At 33.0% G+C, this 21,233-nt stretch overlaps 1 protein-coding gene across 2 annotated transcripts in view; it reads right to left on the reverse strand.

Annotated features, from left to right (window-relative positions):
• Positions 1-644: 644 nt before the first annotated feature.
• The window catches only part of LOC106870692 (UBA-like domain-containing protein 2-A), a 37,002-nt gene continuing 16,413 nt past the window's right edge, over positions 645-21,233 (reverse strand). Inside the window, exons 3-4 of one of the 2 annotated variants that reach the window (XM_089364330.1) lie at positions 10,837-10,939; positions 4,279-4,551 (exon numbers count right to left, since the gene is read on the reverse strand). In XM_089364330.1, the coding sequence (XP_089220456.1) occupies positions 4,381-4,551; positions 10,837-10,939 (274 nt within the window). In that variant the 3' untranslated portion in view covers positions 4,279-4,380. Of the gene's footprint in view, positions 4,552-10,836; positions 10,940-21,233 lie in introns of both variants that reach the window. The other variant, XM_014916854.3, reaches the window with a different exon arrangement.

Here is a 21,233-nt window from a genome sequence, read left to right on the forward strand (position 1 = left end):
TGTATGAAATATCAATGAATGATATAAATGGGAAATGTAAAAAACGAAAAACCGTTTTCAAAATGGTCAATATTTCTGTAATTCAAAAATTGTGATTTATGACCTAAAATGTCCTCTAGTATTAGCCAGAGGCAATAATGACAAACTTGTAATCACACCTCTTCAAATGCAATGTACATAAGCAATTCACTTTAAATACAACGAACAACCGGCAGTGAGACTGTTTTTAGAGGATCCCCAAATGGGGCTCACGACAAGCAACCATAATGACATAGCTATGTAAATGCAAGAGTAAATGCAAGAGAGAATATTCTGGCTACTAATTAATTCCTCAAACAACTGAAAAATGTTGGTAAATGCACTCTACCAGCAAGAAACCCAAGGCATTGGACAGGGTCCTAACAATAATACATATATATATATATATATATATACACACACACACACACACACGTGTGTGCACTTGCTTGTATGCATCTATAGTTATGAAGCCCAAAGAACACATTTGGCAATTGCCAAATAACTTCCAGAATTGTAATCCTTTTCTGTAAGACAAAGACATTTATTTCACATTTATTCACCTTTCCATTTCATATCCCTCAACAACAAATGATTTTTATAAAAAAATAAATTACAAAAAAACATTTACAAATGTACAGATTTATTTGCAGTGACAGAACATATTTGATGAAATGGGGCAGAAAAATATTTCACACATGAAAGCGATATAAGAAGATAACGGAAGATTGCTAAAAATTCCAAAATGCATCATAGAAATATATGAAATAATATTTTTCTTATAATTTTTCCCAGTGTTTTTTGTAATTTTTTTGTGTTTTTCCTTTTCTTCTTTTAAATAGAAATGAACAGACTTGATATCAATCAACAAGTTTTTATTAGTGGGGAGCAACAGACTCAAGGTAAATAGTTTTTCTCTCTCCATTTTCAGGAATCTGTGACAGGATTTAAGAAAGGTTAAGACATGGAGAGAAAGTGGAACTGACGACAGGCATATTCAGAGAATGAACGCTTAGCTCAACAACACAAACTCTCACCAGAATATTCTATGACCAACTGATACATGTAATAAATAAATATTCTGGAGGAATATAGATCTTCTCAGACAACTGCCTTCAGTAGATGACACATTTGGAGTGGAAATGATGTAGGACCAGACTAATTTTATCTTTCTCTTTTCTTCAAAATTCTTACACTGGACACAATTTGTAAATCCTTGATCTAATATTCCATTCAGTTAGGAAAAAAAAAGTGGTTAAAAAAAAAACATTTTACTTATGTATGAGCACCAGTTGGCCTTTCAGTAAATAAACATTCAAAAACTTATAAAAGCATAAAAAATCTGTAATGTGAAAATAAAAATTAAAATCAAACTTATTAAAATTTAGTAATTTATAAAATCAAACTTTGAAGAGGATTTCTTTGAGTTCTTAAGAATTAAAATATTCACCAATGTTAGTTGTTGGTTATCCTCAAAATCAGTCTTGGCTATTTTTTTTTTTTTTAGCCACGGCCGACATTTTTTTTGCATTAGACTTACACTGGTCAATATATCCTTCTTTTTTATAAGACAGTAGGGTGTGCTTTGAAGGAATTTGATTACTATTTCTAGCAGGTCAAATGACTGTTTAGAGAGTCTGTCATTGACAAACTGTTAGTTAATTAGATTGAGTCTCTGAAACAGCAATTGCAGGCACTAAGTGCCTTGTAAAGTGGCTGCACATGGGATTGTTATAACAGACTGACTGAAATTTAAGCCAAATTTGGAAAAATCTGAAGATCATAGCACAAGGTATTTTTACATTTGGTTAAACAGAAGTAGGCACCAATAATTCAACTTTTTCAAACATCACAGAAAATAAGTCATACGAAAGAGCTTTAAACAAAGAAATCTTTAAAAAAAAACAAAAAAAAAAACTAAGCATTTAATGCTTTTTAACACTAATTACGAGATTAAAATTTTCATAACAAAATAAGGAAAAAAAAAAGCTATCAGTTTCTTACAACCAATCCTTATCAAGAGGGTGGAAAAAAAAAGAAAAAAAGTATGCTTACTGGTGGTCCCTTTTCTATAAAAACTCAAATGCTCTTTAGTGGCTTTTTACAAGAAACTTTCAATTCCTTAAAGTATTTTTTTTAATTTAAGAGAAGTTCTGAAGTTGCTGCAATCAGGGGAATACACAGGCAAAAGAAAGAAATTCACACAGTGAACAAGAATTATGATTATAAATAATCATCAAAAGACCAAAGAAAGTTTAAAAAAAGATTATATATATATATATATATATATAATATATAATATATATATATATATATATATAGTGTCACCGGAAATTGTCTTCAGTTCCATCGCTTAGCTTGATTTCAGTACACCCTATCTGACATTCTTGGTATTTTTATCCAGAAATTAGGATTTTAAAGAAGAGAAAAACCCAAGAGTAATGTCAAGAGCTAGTCTATTTCATTACTAAAAATCTTTATATAGTCTGAGCCTTTTGTTAAAAATACCAGTGTAGATATTTATATGTAAGGTGTATACAAAAAGTACACAAATTCTAACTATACACATCTTCAAACATTTTCTTCTAAAGCATTAATTACAAACAACAAATATGGTCTGGCAGTGTCTGCTAGTGAGCTCTACAAAAATAAAAATGGGACCTCTAGACATAAGACATTATAGGAGACTAATTCAACTACACAAGAGACATACTTTTTCTAGCATTATTCATAAATTTGTTTTCATATAATAAATGGATTGTAAACGGATCATATTAATGAAGTTAATTACAACATGATATGGATAGTTCTAATGATAGCAAAGAAAAAAAAAAAAAAAGAAAAAGATTTTCACCATGTAATATAGCTTTCACAGCATAGAAAGATTAAGGGAGAAATTATGTACTGCTTTGGTTTTTGAATAAAGTATAATATTGCATTTGTATTCTAGCTGTACCTGCAATCCAAGATATCATGCAATAGCTAAAACGCATTCATCTGATTCAAAGTGCCTAATGGGTTCCCCAAGCATAAAATAGAGTAAGAAACAGAGGTCATTGGAACTAGGTTTAAAAAAAAAAAAGAGAAAAATGATGGGAAAAAAAGAAATAGGTTTTCCAGAATCCAAAGTAGAGCAATGGTTGCAAGAATTAACTGTAGGAGCAAACAGCCAGAACCAAAATACAAATATGGAGGATTCAAAAGTAAAAACGTGCTCCACTAAAACAAAAAAAGACCTGCTTATCCTCTTACAGAAATGTTTGCTACGTTTATATTTTCTTTCACTATTCCTTAAATTCTAAGACTCTTCCTGTCACTGCCAAGTGAGACAATACACATAATCTTATACAAGTCATTAGTTTCAATGGAGGCTGGATTATCAAAACCGATAGAGCGTCAGACAAATGCCTTGCTGAATTTAAATGTCCAGCCCTTTACAAATTCCGCAGAGTTCAACTTTGCCTTTCAGTATTCCAGGGTTGATTTTATCAACAGAAAGGGGAGTCAACCAGGGTTCTTCAAGCAAGAGACTATGGTTGAGTATCTCAAATCTTCTTAGTGCTGCTTGCATTTTAGTAGCAGATGAGGTTGTAGATCCCAATGGCTGTAATATTCCTGTGAGAATTGGCAACCACCAGGTATTATTAGCTTTGAAAGACATAACAGACATGATGCAACATTGCCCCCTCAGATCCTATGATAAACAGGATGTGTGGTGCATTGTCATGCCTGATGCAAGCTGACAGAAGAAGTTTAAATTTCGGAAGTCCAATGCAAGAAAGTTTTAATATTTAAGAATGTGAGGAAATGGTAGCAAGTCTGACATTTTCCAACAAAAAGGCAGTGTTAGGCATTTCCCCAAAATATCCTACAGCCAGATATGCACTAATAAAAAAAGAGAAACAAAAAAAAAAAGTTTTCTGTTTAAATTTGGAAAGTGTTGGAACACTGTTGGAGGAGATAAAAACAATGGATACATATGTATGGTGTATGCATATGTATGATATATATGTAACAGAAAAAAAAAAATCCCTGGGTATATTTCTTAAAATAAAAAGGGGGAAAAAAAATTGAAAACAAAATAAGATCCAAATAACAGGTAATCCATTGGCAGTTGTAAAGGGAATGAGCACAGCCAGCCAGCATTATTTGGCAATTCAAAATAGTACTGGTTTTCCCCCCCTCAATACTCTCTAGTACATCTCTTCACTGTAACAAAAGAGTCACATGAACACAACTGTTGCTATTATTAATCATCTGTTTCGTCCGTTTCTATCTTTCTGCACAGTAGAGGACCTCCCCCCACTTAAATGTTTTTCGTTCTTATTTTTTTTTGTAAACATTTTTTTTCTCTTTTGTATTTTATCGATGTGCCATTTCCATTGGTTTGGGAGTCGGTTGAGTATTCGACTGTGATCCTGTTGCATATGCTGGAGAAGAGCCTAACCTGTCTGTAGTTGATAACTTTGACAATGCTGTAAGAGCCTCAGGGAAATTTGGTGGTGTTGCAGGAGTATTTGCAGGGGTACAGAGCTGAGAAGAAAAAAAAAAAAAAAATTAAATTGACATATATAATTGATAGGTTATTATTACAATAAAATAGGGTTAACTTTTTCCATCTATCAACCTCATCTTTAGAGATGAAGAAATGTTTATTCACATCTTTTACCTTTTTCAGTCGAACAAATTAACCCCAATACTTGCTATACACGACAGGCTTCTTTTCAGTTTGCGTGTACCAAATCCACTCATAAGATAGCCCAGGGTTATAGTAGAAGGCACTCGTCCAGAGTGCCATGCAGTGGGACTCAGCCCAAGAACCATATGTAGGTGTAGCCACGCCTGTATCAACATGACCTTTGATCCCTGATAGTCATCAGGGGTCTCATTCTTTGATGTGTACATGGTACCAGACTGAATTTTGAAGGACACGATGGTCATTTGATTTAAAGGGAAGCACTTTTGAATGCAATCTGATGCAAATTAGCAAATAATATGCAATTTCAATTATTGCACTGTTTTTGTTTTTCGTATAGGAATTCAAAGATGATGCAGTACTTTGTTCTTTATAAAGCATTGTGTTTTTACACAACACTAGATTTTTATAAAAGTGTTTAAGAATCATCTTACATATTGTTCATTTGCTTTTAATTTGGCCTACTTCAGCTCTGGCAGTACCACTTTCATGTTTGCTAATTAATCCTAATTTTTCTTACAATTCTAATTTCCTCTTCTAAGCATTTCCACCATTTGTACTACTACCAGTACACACATTTTTCGAACATGAGAATAAATTATGTGTTTATTGTAGTCATGGCTGATGCCAGTGCTGTCTGACTGGCACCCATGCTGGTGACATGTAAAAAGCACAGTTTGGCGATATACTATGCTTGTGTAAACCTGTCAAACCAAGTGAGACCATAGGCATGGTCGATGCCAGTGTCAGGACAATGGCACATAAAAGACACCCACTACACTGAGTGGTTAGCATTAGGAAGGGCATCCAGCCATAGAAACCTTGCAAAATCAGATTGGAACTTGCTGCAGCACCCCCAGTTTTCAGTCAAACTGTCCAACCCATGCCAGTATGGAAAGCGGACATATGATGTTTAAAAAAAAGTTCTTAAATAAATATGGTTTACATAGCAACACCAAATCCCAAAGAACACAAAACATGTATACAAAGTATACAGACGTAGCAGAAGCAACTTAGGAATCATATCTGAAACGAGGAATTGGAGCAATGTACTTGGTTCCTTCTGAAAGAAAACTGAAATGAAAGGGAAATTTACCATAGTATTTTACATGTTTTATATGTAATAAATCAAATTCTTATACTCAGTATTTGAATTTTAATATTGAACCATCAACTGCATAAAAATTAAAATATTCCTGTACATGAAAAGTGAATATTACAATATTGAATATTGTAAAATGTCAGTTAAAGAAAAGGGTAAAAAAAAAAAAAAAAAAAAAGGGATGTAGCTGACAATTAGGATTAACCATCTAGCATATCTGGTCCAAAATATTCTTTCTGTTCTATGTTAAAACTGACCAGATCTGGCCTCTCACACCTACCTGACAATGGCATTCAAAACAAACAATCACATCAAAATCTTCAAAACTTTGATATAAGGCAAGATTAATTCAAAACAATGTGAATAAATAAGCAATGCATTTGAGGGAATAATCTGAGTGCTGAAGGGTTAACAGCTCAATTGTTAGGAAGCTTACAACTTGCAAGCAATGTGGCCATCACTGTATTGACCAGACTATTGAATGCTGTTATATACTGCTGGTCATCAAGTGCAAGCCAACACTCCCCACCGAATGGAACGCCAGTCCATTGTAAAATGGACCCAATTTACAGCTGAGCAAATTGGAGCAGCATTGTGAAATGAAGTGTGTTTTTGCTGAAGAACACAATGCACCACCCAGTCTGGGAATTGAAACCATGAATTTGCGAGCACGAGTGCAACATCCTAACCACTAGGCCATGAGCCTTCACTAATGAGGTTTTAGATATATAGAAATGGTGAGGAAGTTATCACAGCTGTGATGCTTTGATCAAAGATTCTACTTGATCATGGATTGATCTGGCACACACACAAAAACAAAACCAAAACAAAACTCCTTGCATCATTTATGCAGTCACACTAATAGTTTAGATAAATCATTGATAAAGATGAAGCCTGTTTGACACTGGGTATTCAGGCACTAATTGCATTGTAATTAAAAAAAAAAATGTTACTAGTTAGAGCATCTTGCAAAAAATATATAGAAAATAAATTTGATGGAAAAAGGTGAACAGCTTATATAAAAAAGGATAAGCAGGCTGATAAGGAGATGTAAATTGAAAGAACATGTGATGGGAAGTGTACAAAATATTTTTGATTTAAAGTGACATGTTAGAAATCAATAAATGTTGGTATAGTTTTCATGGTAAAGGTAGAATGATAATACAGAGAGAGAGAGGCAAAGAAAAAGAGAGTGGGGCAGGAGATGTCATTGATACTTTGGTCAGAAGGCTAACACTTTTTCACAGTAGTTCTTAACATGGGCAATAGTGGTCCCTTTAGGTATTGAGAGCTCACAAAGGGGACAGCAAATGTCAAGGGCATTCTATGGATATTCAGAGAGGTTGTGATTTTTTTCTTAGAAATTAAGCATTTAAACTTAGCACAAAACATAGGAAACACATTTCCAAAGAAATCCTTCTGAGGATCAGAATACAAATTCGGCATAGTTACCAAGCAGCAATGCTTAATATATTTGCATTAGACAAGTCCTTGCCCTCTTTAGTAATTTCCATATGTACTTGACGCAAGAGGATATTAATCCACACAAATATCTAAAAAAATAAGCTGGATGGGATAGTAAAAATAAACAAAGATAATAAACTAATCCACAAAATTAGTTTATTTAATTATAATAATTGCTGTTTTTTTTTTGTGCGTGCATTTATTTATAATTTTCCATTTGGCGAAAGGGAGTGCTGACCCACATTTGGTTAAGCGGCATCCGGTGAGTCTAAAATAAGTTTGAAAAAATTGAACAGCTAACTTGAAAACTGGTACAAACAGGAAAAAATGTATCTTAATTGTGTATAAAAGAAATTTTTAAAATCATGTTTGATTAATTAATATAATGAATTTTCTTAGTCCTTTTGTTATCCTATTTCTGTTGAAATATATTGCCTTTGTTTTAATTAATTTAGAAGGTAATGAAGAACTTAGTAAATTAACTTTCTCAGTGATTATAAAGTGGGTGTTTCAAACATAAATTCATGTGAAACTTTGACAGAAATGTTTAACTTTAAAATATAAATTTTGAATCATAGAACCAGAGAGTCTCAGGCAGGTTGGTAGCCAAAGGGTTAAACCAAGTTATAATTTTTGTTTCAGTTTCTGAGATGAAACAATTTCATTGGACACTGATATATTTGGGATGCTGTCCTCATCTTGATTGTTATAAGCACAATATTACAGCCATTACGTCCTTCAGTCATGTTCAGATGCTTTCAGCAGTGTTCTTAAAACTTTGAACTGAACGCTTTATTCAAACGGCAAAGTAGTTGTTCTTCATCCATTGTCAGTGCTGGAGATAGTTATTCTTGGATTAGGGTTAGTGATGTGGCTTTTTCATTCTACTTAAACCAGATTCATGGTTTGACCCAAGGGTTTGGTTCAGTTTGAAATTTTAAGAACATTACCCAATATAACAGACTCCTGAAGTAGGCTGAGGGATATTACTGCTCTATACAAGTCTTAAATCAAACATTGGAAATTAGAGACCAATATTTCATTTCAAGTTTAGCACGAATTCTAATCAATTTCTCTTTAATAGCTTCCCAATCAATGATATAGTAACTGAGAACATAGTTCAACTCAAGTAGACAGGCAGTTGGACATTTCTTTTGGATTAGCTTTCACTTTTGAAAACTAATGAAGTGTAGAAAAGCACTATAATTAGTTACAATTCAAAACAGAAAGCCAGTTCAGTTAACAGTACCATAAATCCACCATTCTCATCTTTATCCAATTTCATGAAAAGAAACAAACTTGATAGCCAATAAGAACGCTTCCATGAAGTTGCATAACCTGTTCAATGCAGTTACATCTTTAAAACTGCAATTTAATAGCTTTAAAATTATGACATTTTATGCCCTAAATCTAAAAGAGTAGAATGTACAGCTGCAAAAATAAAAGTCTTTGCTAGAAACTACCTCAAAATACACTTAAGCTGATAGTCAACAACTCTCTATTCCAAGGTAGCTAATGTTCTTTTAATAACACCATATAAGATTATATCTCTCTTTAAAAGACAGAAATTGGAAATTTTATTTCTTTCATTGAAATTTAATACTAAAAAAAAAAATCTTAAAAGCAACTAAAGGTATGAAGAAGTTGTTTGGAAGAATGCTTTTGAAAGAAAATGATTAAATTTAAATTATGTTATTGTTCAGCCCCAGGCCAGCCTATGTGGCAGACCTATGATCAAAGGCTATTCAGTATTGTGTTCAGGAAAAATGTAACTTGGACAATATTATTCAATGCATCCTTCCCTTTTCTATTCCCGTAAACAAGAAGAATATTTAAATTTTAACCATTTTGTTTTCAACAGACATCCATCCAAACAACTTTAAAATTTTTATTTGTTGTTTTTCTAAATATTTCAAGACCCAATTTTTTGGGGTTTTAACCGTTTCTTCCAAATCAATTGTGAGAATCTCTTAAAAGCAAATAAAAATTGAACTCTCAAACACTCCATGACTATTTTAGATGAGTGAAGAACAGAAGAGAAAACTGATATTGCAATGTAAGTAGCTAATGCAAAAAACCCCCAAAAAAACAAACAAATAAGCAAACAAACAAAAAAAAAAAAACACCTTTCATTAGTAAAACTAAATACACATTACCATAATATTTTCAATGAGCTGAAATACATTTAAAAGAAGGGTCCTGCCTCAAATGCTCTTATTCTGTTAAAATATTTGGGTATGTGAAAAGGAGGACATTATTTTATGAAATTTGTGTGGTAAAAAACTTGCTTCTCAATCACATGGTCCCCATTTAGAGAATCTGTCTTGCAATTCTTCCTGTGACATTCTAATCATATCCATAGTACAGAGGTAGTGACCTCTCATTGCAGAAAAGTAGCAGCTTGACCTGGAGAGACTCTTTGATAAAATTTTCTTGCCTCCATATAGGATCATATTTTCCCCTTCAGCTTAACAGAAAATTAATTCTAATATGAAAGAATACTGCCCATTTGAGTTGGATTCAAATAATTTGTTTATAATAAATCAAATGAGCCGAAATTACAATCATAAATCAAAATAAATTTTAAAACAAAAGGCTTTATATAAACAATATACTCAATGCATTTTAAACATACAAAATGTATCAAGATATGTTGGTCTAGTTACAAATATTTCTCACTTGAACACTTAAGCTCATGACCAAACTTACACAAATATGATCTTGAAGCATACTTTTATATAATTAGATGAGGTAGCTGGAAACTGTATAGAAGCCTGTCATATGCGTGTGTGTGTGTGTGTGTGTTACTGTCACCTGCCTTGATTTCGTGTGACAATAGTAAATGAGTGTCACCACTGTGAAAGCAGCGCCCTTTGTTTCCAATTTTCAGTGGAAACTGTTTGGTCATGAAGAAATATTACCTTACTTTGAAACAGGTGAGGGTTGGCAACAGGAAAGGAATCCAGTCATAGAAATACCTTCCTCAGCATATTCCATCCCACTCGTGCAAGTTGGATGTTAAAATGATGATAATGATAACATTTCAAGATGAAGTACATTATGTTTTAGGTAGTGGTGTACATTAAGGCCATCTAGCTCTAAATGATAATAAGTAAATATCTCCAATTTGGTAATCCAGAGATTATATGAGGAAAAAAAAAAAATCAAAATCAAATTAATATGAATGATAATTGCATGAAAGTTTAAAGGCTGAGCAATAAAATCTTGGTTTCAGAATTTGGTACAAGGCTATCAATTTTGAGGTGGGGGGGGGGGGAGATAGTTGATTACATTGACCCCAGTGCTCAACTGGTACTTATTTTATCAGCCCTGAAAGGATGGAAAAACAAAGTCGACATCAACAGAATTTGATCTCAGAACGTAAAAATGGATGAAATGCTGCTAAGCACTTCGTCTGATGTGTTAACGAGTCTGCTAGTTCACTGCTTTACTGAGGGATAAAGTATTGAAATAACTTTCGCAGCTTGAATTATATAAATGAAACAGACGTGAATTTATTTTTAGAGTAGACAAATAAGAATATCATTTTAAATACCATTTTAGATGAAATAGAGCATGTGGATGTTGGAGCCAATAGAGCACAATGGCTATGTCTACCTTGCTCTAAGTAGGTCCACCATGCTGTAATAGCAGCAGCACTAAAATAGATAAATACCTCATTAGTTCACAGGAGAGAGTTACAGAATTTCTGTAGATCAAGGTAATGAAAAAAAAAAAAAAAAAAAAAAAAACATTCCGAAAGGATTTCTCCTTTGAATGACACGAATAACAAAAAAAGGTTTTCTGTCATACTCTTATGGCAATAAGGTTGGTTAATAGGGTAAGCTACCACTGACTGAAACAGACCAACTGTGTGCTTGTATCTGTGAAAGGGAGAACTTAACCATTTTGATACCAACCAGCCTGAGGCCACTTGTAGTTCTAGGATACAAATCTCCTATTTTAAAGTGATCGAAATTAAAACTTTCCATCAAAATTTCCAGTTAATCTATGTTCCAAATACAAGCTAAATAATCACAAAGTGATTTTCATAAATTGCTATTTTCAAAAATTCACTGAAACAAAGGGGACTTTGATAGAAGTATGACGAAAAAAGGGTTGAAGCGTGTGCCCTGACAACCAAGTTCTAACAAAACATCGCTTTTTATCAGTAAATGACCACAAATCTATGAAACTTTTTAAAATGCTTTTTTTTTTTTTACTGCAGTTTATTACAAATGTAAATTGCTGATATTTAAAGACATGATACTATTCATTATTACAGGTCATTAGTTTGTAGTTCTCATTGTATTTTTATGCAGCTTTTTTTCTATCTATTCACGACCAAGATTATTCAAAAGCCACCAACTAGTGCTTTTTTTCTTCTTATCACTGAATAATGTAAAAGTTTTTGTTGTAAGAAGACTAATGTGTTATAATTGTATACATCATCATCATATTCAAAATAATTCACATCTCGACAAGCCGTGTACTAAAATAAAATGAAAGCTTGTCTGAAACAAGTTGACGCCAATGATGGAACTAATTGTCAGAAGCTCTGCTGCTTAGATGTATCAACTCCTTATTTATTTCCTCTCCTACATTTCGTTTTACTCTGTTTATGTGGATATAATACCAGAATTAGAAATTAAGTGGACAAGCATAATACGAATAAGTACTTATAGAGAACAAGTTAAAAAAATAAATAAAATTAAGAAAGATAGAATCCTGTATCTAAGATGTTTTATCAGCGTGTAGAAAAAAAATTCAATATACATGGCTAAGATGGGGGTATAGGGATAACAAGGAAAAATAAGCACAGTGAATAATCAATGTGAATTGCTACAGTGTTCAGAGCTGAATGAAAACATGGGTAACACACACACACATATATATATATATAATAAAATACACATCAGTTATTATATATCAATACACACACACACTTAAATATACAACAATACAACATTCATGTAATGTTCAAGATTCTCATTACCCTAATTTCTATGCAAAAAATAGTCCTGGTCAACCATACAAAGACAGTCTTGAATGTATAAACTAAACTATAATATCCTTTAGTTTAAATCAAATATTTCTTGAAGGGAAGTTTAATGGACCCCCCCCCCCACACACACATACATGTGTGGGTGTGTGGTGATGCAGACAGAAAAAATAGAGTTTCATAAGTGCCAACACATGAAACACTTGGACCACAAGTCACTGTTAATTCTGTTAAATATTAATAAATATCATATATATGGTATTACTTCTGGCAAAGCAATTTTATTGATCTTATGGTCCTCGAAGTGTCATAATGTTAAAACATTGGTCATACGTAGGAGCTCAATCCAAACCACATGCTTTTAATTCTACTATTACAACAATCAACCTTTTAGCATATCCAGACAATTCACATGCATATTGATCATATTTATGACCTGCACCAATTTAGAAGGAAGACTGGCCAACAAACATTGATTCAGCCTTCAGAGGAGAAATGCAAACATACAACTTAATAAATAGATTGACAAACATTGCTAACTAATCTGCACTTGCAAGTACTAAACAGCTTCAATATTCATTTTACTTTTAGCATTAGTCATAAAAGTCAATTCATTTAAACAACAGCTACTGAAGTAATATAAACATCAGTAATCAGATTTGAAGATATTTATTTCTACGAGACAAACAACCACTGCAACAATAATGACTATTTTAAATCCAATTTAATACCTAACTTTCAGAGCAAATAATTAGATCTGAGAGATAGAGATTTAAAAGAATGAAATCAAATGTAAAATTATGTAAGGTAATTAGTTCATTTTGTAGCTAAGGTAACCAACTTAATTTTATTTTCATTTAGTTTTAAAACTGTATAAAACGGTTCATCTATTTTAAAATGATTTAAAATACTATAATTCAACATGCATAAAGGAAATGGTGTTTTAGAGCAGCTCATAAAAGGTCACCATAAATTAAGTTGTACTGGCTGAGGAAGTTAATCACTTGTATTATCAGAAGTTGACACTAAACAGGAAAAACAAGACATTTAGCAGTGATATAATGAGCTTGAGTAATTATTATTCATAATTTTTACACACACATATATACATGCATGCATACATGCACACACACACTTTACAGGAACTTAAATGATTGTGAAAAATATAGTAAACATCTCACATGGAAGGAGATAAAGAATAGTTTATAAAATATTTATCTTTTGCAAAAAATGAAATAAAATGGAAGACTGCTATAATATAAAATACCAAACTTTATTTAAAACTTTGCTTATCAACTTTAAATTAAATATAAATGTTGCAAGCTGCAAGTTATAGCTTTCTTCTATGGTCTCTTGCTTGTATTATAAAGTCAAAGCACCTGTCAACTTGTGTCATCAAGATAACAGACACATTATATATATATATATATATATATACATATATACATATACATATACACATTATATATATATATATGACTGTGATAAATTTGCTTATCATATTTCTGAAATGGCTTCCTAGCCCTTTTCTATTCAATGCTGGAATAGTGAATCCTAAAAGCTGCTGTTGCAGAATGCAAATGGCTCCGAGTTGTTACATTGAATATATCAGTCATCAGTGTTTGAATTGTTCAGAAGGCTGGTAGAATTCTTCCACATTATCAATAAACAATCATAACCCCCCCCCCCACCAAAAGGTTCATTGTACACAAAAAATCTAGCTGTAATTAACATATTTGATAATTTAATAACACACATAGAAAGGAATCATCTTCATTATGTTCCCATTATTCAATTTAAAAGCAAGACCAAGTCTACAAATAGGTTTTTGGAAACCAAAAGATCAAATGGAAGACTCAGGAGCATAACATTCTAATACACATCTGCTTCATACCATTATTTGCAGTACCACTTTTATATATATTTCTTCTCTATAATACGTTGTTTCCTGTTACATCAATTTGATAATTCTAATACTGATGTAATATATAAACATAAAGCCTAAGATTTATAGAGGCAAATACACACACACACACACAAAATGTGATGTAATTTTTTGAGGAGACAAACATGAAATAAAGTTTGACATCACTGCATCACTGGTTATCTCATTCTCATTCCCCTTTGTTTAAGGCACTTTCGAGGTGTATCTTAGTTGTCCTCTTTGTTGAGGGTACTATTTCACTACAAGAACAGAATAAAGCTAAAATCTGTATATCTATATCATAATAAAGAAAGCTGCTAAATTAATTAGCAAGAATTATGTAACTTTAAAAAAAAAACAATTATCAAAAGATTACCATGACCAGAAAGGTCGTATAAATCGCAATTTTAATATACTTTTATCAAAATGAGGTTTTAAAGAAGTCTTTATTAATGATAGATTAAAGTATGTATATATATTTCATAATAAAGACTTTAAATTCTTGATATAAAATGAAAAATGATAACTCAATGCAGATGAGGTCACGAGTGTTTATCAAAGATTAAAAGCTGTCAGAGGTCTCTTTCCTACAACTGTATATTCAATACTATCTGGAAGGACTTTTACACTATCTGAAGAATCAAATGTTATAAACAAAATACAATTAAAAAATAAATTATATTTTTCATGGTTCTTTCTAAATGTCCAGCCATCTTACAGTTTCCAAAATAACTGGAATTTCCACAGGAATTGCAAGTGATGGTAGGAATGCTTGGAATCTTGTTGATGTAGAATTAGTTTAAATTTCTATATTAAACATTGCATCCAGTTTCAATAACAACTTGAGATGAGCTGATGTATTAAGATATTTAAATATTCAAATTTAACCATACAAAATTTAAACCAACACAGTTTCTATGCTCAATCCATGCCAAAATATTTGTAAACATTTATTTGTATGAATTGCATGTAACTGTTTTCAGTTTAGACTGCCCAAAGCAATGAGCTATATATTTTGTCCAAGAGAATATGGATTAGTAAGAGTTTCAAGTGGTTGTTATGATATAATGTAGAAATATTCTTTCAATAGAGTCATCCTTTCCATAAGAATACCCTAAATGTTCATGAAGTTTAGAGTCAAGAAATAAAAAGAAAAATTATAAAAACCAATCAAAACAAACATCTAGTTTTGCATTATTTTTCAACGTATGCATCAAAACATTTTCTTTTGGAATTAAGCCTAATTATATGATCAACTTCAACAATAAATAATGATGTGGGTGAAAATTGATATACTATTCTCAATTCAAAATAACTACAATAGGCACTAATATAAAATAGTTATGACCCCATTCAAGTAAAGTAAAGCCTACTTCTAAAATGGCTTATTAGTCATAGAATTTTATTTTAGGAGTTTGAGAGGATGAACATCCCGTTGAAGTAGAAGCAAAAAAAAAAAAAAAAAAACTGAAATTATTGACTAAACAAAGCAGAATGGTTAGGAATATGAGTCTTTGAAGTTAAAATGAATGCTAGAATCTGTGCTATATAACAAAAAAACCTTTATTTTCTTGCTAATATTTGATAAGTTATCAATGACTGTCACATGTATGAAGACTTTAATGTTAGTGTTGAACCAAACACTTTGATAGCATAGTAACTTAGTGGTAATTGCATGAAGAAATCACAACAGCATTATGGTTTTCAGATGAAGCCATTTCTGTTCATTTTAGACAACTAATGTCATTGAGAAAGCCATGGGAATCATAGCTTGGCAGCATCTACTAAAAGTAAAAGGTTTTTGTACCTAATAGAAATAGTAGTAGTATCCTGCTCAATACTACTTCCAGTGTTCAAAACATTATTCTAAACTTCTAGCAACAACACTTGAAGAATTTGGTTACAAAGATATTTCAATGATTTCTTTAATTTTGCATGTAAACAAGAAACTAACTTAACTATTAGGAATCAATGGGGAAATTAAAATCAACAGCAGATCCATCATGTCTGTATATGTGTATTTTGATAACGAGCATTTGCTTGATCAATCAAATGGACCATCTACTTAATATGTAAGCAGCTGACTATTTCCAGATATCAGTGCAGGCATGACTGTGCTAAGAAGTTTACTTCTGAACCACTGTAGTGCCTTGGGTAAGTGTCTTCTACTATAGCCTTGGGCTGACCAAAACCACACAATTGGATTTGGTAGATAGAAACTGAAAGAAGCCCATATGTATGTGTTTATATGTGTATGCATGTGCCTCCTTGCTTTGATATTGTGTGGTAGTTGTAAACAAGTGGCACCGTCATGCAAGCAATGTGTTTCCAATCTTCCGTGGAAACATGTCTGGTCATAGAGAAATATTACTTTACTTGAGGAACTAGTGAGGATTGGTGACAGGAGGGGAATCCAGCCATAAAAAAGCCATGTAACAAATTCTGTCCGACCCATACAAGCATGGAAAAGTGGATGTTAAAATGATGATGATGGTGTGTATCCTTAATGTAATTCCCCATGTTGAATTTACATAACAATATACGATAGAGCTGAATGAATTATAGACACAATCCATCTGACAAACTTCCACAGAAATTCTGCCAAACCAATTTCACTCAAAAGGCTAGTGTTAAAACCTTAGGCTATGACAAACGACATTTGTCTGTGGCACCACCCAGTGGGATTGAAACTAGGACCTTATGATTGTAAAGAGAACTTAACCATTTGGCCAAGCCTGTAGTCACACACACACACACAAAATTTGCTAAGATTCTAGGAAATATCTTAAAGTCTAAAATCTGCAATGTTAATAGGTTACACAAAAGAAAATGTAGAATTGTTTTAAACATGGAATCAAACTCTTCCAGTCAGAGAATGTATGAAGGACCATACTAAGTTAATTGCTAAGAGGAGCATACTAAGTTAACCATACAAGAATGTATTTCACCCTAAAATATGGGATAACAACTTCTGATGAAAATATTGAATTCTGATAACTGAAGGATTAAGATTTCAACCTAGTTAGATCTTATTCAGATTCTGTGCTGTCAGAAACACCCTTGCTCTCCCAATAAGACTGTGCACATGCGTATGTATTTATATCAGGGTTATATTTTTGGGTGGTATACAGTTATCAAGAAGTATCAGAAAAATTATGGAACAAACCATAAAAAAAAATTATACTCATTTAATTCTATAGAAATATATTTATCCTTGCTAGACAGGTATACAGTAATCCCTTACCATATCGTGGTTCACCTATCACAGTTTATTTAAGCTTACGTCATTTCCTCCATGGTGTTGTTTTGCATTTATAATAAAATATATACAAATTATAAAAATAAAAAAAAATATACAGACTGCTTTTACTTTGTGGATTTTCACCCATCATGGGGGGGGGGGGGGTTGAAACGTAACACCCACGATAGTCGAGGGATTACTGTATGTGATTCTCTCTGTACTTATGTTGAATAAAACTGAACCAAACTGCAACAAAGGTCCCTTGGCTGTCTGACCAGCTTGCTCCTTCTGGGCTTTATAATCCCTGAATTATTTTAGTGCACAATTCAGTATTATTCCTATAAAGATTTCAGCCAGTGAAGCACATGAGCTTTGATCTTTTGATTATAGAGTCAGTTTATGCTATCATACAATGAATGCACTTACCCAAATAACATATACTGTACGTTTGTGCATGTATGAGAGAGGGAGGGAGGGGGAGAGAGAGAGAGAGAGAGAGAGAGAGAGAGAGAGAGAGAGAAAGAGAGAGAGAAAGAGAGAGAGAGAGAGAGAAAGAGAGAGAAAGAAAGAGAGAGAGAGAGAGAGAGAGAGAGAGAGAGAAAGAGAGAGAGAGAAAGAGAGAGAGAGAGAAAGAGAAAGAGAGAGAGAAAGAGAAAGAGAGAGAGAAAGAGAAAAGATTTTTTTCAACAAAAATAACTATTTGACTAGTGAAAGTAGGACAACCTTTCAAACTTTACTGATATGTTTTCTTGTTCACTTTGTATTTTCAGCAGCATGTTTACATGTGAAATATCTTGTTTTTGCTACACGTTTTTCCTTTCATCCAAATTTAAGGCTTGCACAGCAAGAGAGTTACTTGCAGCTGAGTAGTTCAGATGTCACAGTTTGTCAACAAAAAGGTCAAAGACTTCTATAACAGACACTGGCACTGCATGGCACCCCCAACAAAGACCTTGGTATGCTCAAACTACTTAGCTATATATAATTATTCTTTTACTTGTTTGTCATTTGACTGTGGCCATGCTGGAGGAACAACTAACTAGTGTTTTGACTTGTGAGAAATAACAGCCAAATATCCCTCAGATCAGTTTTGAATCTTTAAAAAGGAAACATGCATCCAGAATGATGTGGTCTTCCATCCATCCGTCTTCTCTACCCACTATTCTTGGGTGGGTCATGAGTGGACTGTCCTCCATATGATCCTATCAGAAGCAATCACCATTAAACTTTTTGGCTGGATTCTGAAGCATGACCAACTAAGACAATGGATATTATCTAACCATTCCATTCTTGGTCCACTCCTAGGTCCCCTGCCAGCTGGCTCAGCTTAAAAAAACCCTGTCTTGCAATTCTTTTCTGTAGCATTCTCATTGTCTGTGGTACCAAAGCTATGACCTCTCAAGGTGGAGAGATGGTGGTGTCCTCCCACCAGTGCTTGACAACCGATGTTGGTGTGTTTATGTCCCGTAACTTAGCGCTTTGGCAAAAGAAACTGATAGAATAAGTGCTAGGCTTACAAAGAATAAGTCATGGGGTCAGTTTGTTCGACTAAAGGTGGTGCTCCAGCTTGGCCACAGTCAAATGCCTGAAACAAAAGTATATACACACACACACACACACACACACAATGAGCTTCTTTCAGTTTCCGTCTACCAAATCCACTCACAAGGCTTTGGCCGGCCCAAGGCTATAGTACAAGACACTTGCCCAAGGTGCCATGCAGTGGGAATGAACCCGGAACCATGTGGTTGAGAAGCAAGCTTCTTGAGTGCCAAATGACAAGGTTATTATCTTCACAGAACTCCAGCAACTTCAAATCCATCCTGTACACTTCAAAGCATTTCTTAGCATTTCGGTGTATTTATCCTGGTGCCATTGAAGTGATTAGCTATTCTTATGTCCCCCCCACCCCAGCAATCATCTATTTTCAGCATGTTTCTTACAACTACTTTGTAAATCCAATCCTATTGTTTTCATACTAATTCCTCTTGGAAGTCACATGTGCAGATTAGAACAGTTGTTATGCTGCCAGCCAATAACCTATGAGCCAATGAGAGAGAGTGCCTTTACACGAGACAGCTCTAGTGGTTAGAAATACATATAAAGCAAATACATTGGATAATGTAGCTCAGTGATTTTCAACTGGGATCCGTATGACCTTTAGAGTCAACAGAAGATTTTGTTGCTAAAATTTATATGCAATAAATTGGTTATACTTCTACAATAAAAATATCATTGAAATATTTTGTGTAATACAATTCCTAATAATATTTAACTGTTTTGTTAGCAACCCGGCTGAAACCAGCTCTGGCTCTGAGTACAAATGTCTTGTTTTCATAAGTTTTGAATTAAAATCTTCCACCAAACCTTAGTCACAATTTATGAACGATAGCTAAGTTATCTTACTAAATTCTTTGTTATATTTAAAGTAATTGAAAGAAACACAGCATCTCAACAGAAATATGCTAACGATAGGGTTAATTATAAAAATATAATGGAATTTTTAAACACTGAATAGCTATGAGGGACCAACTGAGCAATCAAAGTGGGGTCGGTGAGTAAAACATGGTTGAGAACTGCTGACATAGCCTGAGGTAAAATATATCTTTTCAGATGAGATGGTCATGTTCAGAATGCATTTGTTGATCATGAGTTTGCTTGATAAAAGCTGACCTAAACAACAACAAGCAACAACCTAAACAATATTCTATCAATAACTACACTTGATTGCATTGGTTATACTTATCTATCTTCTAAAGAGTTTAAATCACCAGATTTAAACAGCCTAACTTATCTCTAAGAAATTTATGAATATCCTTTTCCCATAACCAGTCCAGTCAATACATCTCTCAAACTGGATAGTAACATGCCAGTTTGAAAATATTTATATTGGTTCTATCTTTAACTGTCCCTATGTATTTTGTATTAACAAACGTAATACAAAATCAATAAGCTATAAAAGACTAGAGAAAGGGTGGCTCATTGATCAGAGACGAGAAAGAGTAGACCTAATAGCATTCCTCTCTTAAATTACAACAAATACCACTCATATTTGTTTATGCTAACTTGTGTCTAGTTTTATTCTCTTTCAACCATGAAAACATATTTTTGAAAACATTTAAAAAAAAAAAAAAAAAAAAAAAATCTAATTTTAAAAAATTGAAAATCTTGCCTTTAACCCATGAAGAAATATTACCTAACAAAGAAAAGTATTAACTATCTTAATTTTTACTTGTTTTAGTCATCAGACTGCAGTCATGCTGGGGCACACCCTTGAAGAATTTTAGTCAAATAAATTGACCCCTATCTGGTACTATGGTACTTATTTTACTGGTCTGTTAAGTAATGGGGATGTAAACACACTAAGCAGTAGTGGGAGACACACATAAATATATATACACTCATGCACACCCACACAACAAGCTTCTTTCAGTTTCTGTCTACCAAATTCCATTCCCAAGGCTTTGATTGGCCTGAGGATATAATAGAAGATACTTGCCTAAGGTTGCATGCAATGAGACTGAACCTGGAACCATGTGACTGAAACAACTGAAAACATTTTGCTGGCTTCATATCTTCACACTTATCTGAAGGTGATTAAACTGTCATGAAGATTACCAGTAAAGGATAATTAGCATAAAAGAGATAAGACCAAATACTGAGAATGAGAGAGGACAAATATGTGTTAATGGACAATTTTGTTTGTAGGTCATTATGCAAGAGCCTACAAAACTATAACAGGAAAAAAATCTACAACTCTTTGCAACAACCACACAAAATTAATAC

Source organism: Octopus bimaculoides, chromosome 16 (genome assembly GCF_046866305.1).
Source record: "Octopus bimaculoides isolate indiv1 chromosome 16, ASM4686630v1, whole genome shotgun sequence".
NCBI classification, from domain to species: domain Eukaryota; kingdom Metazoa; phylum Mollusca; class Cephalopoda; order Octopoda; family Octopodidae; genus Octopus; species Octopus bimaculoides.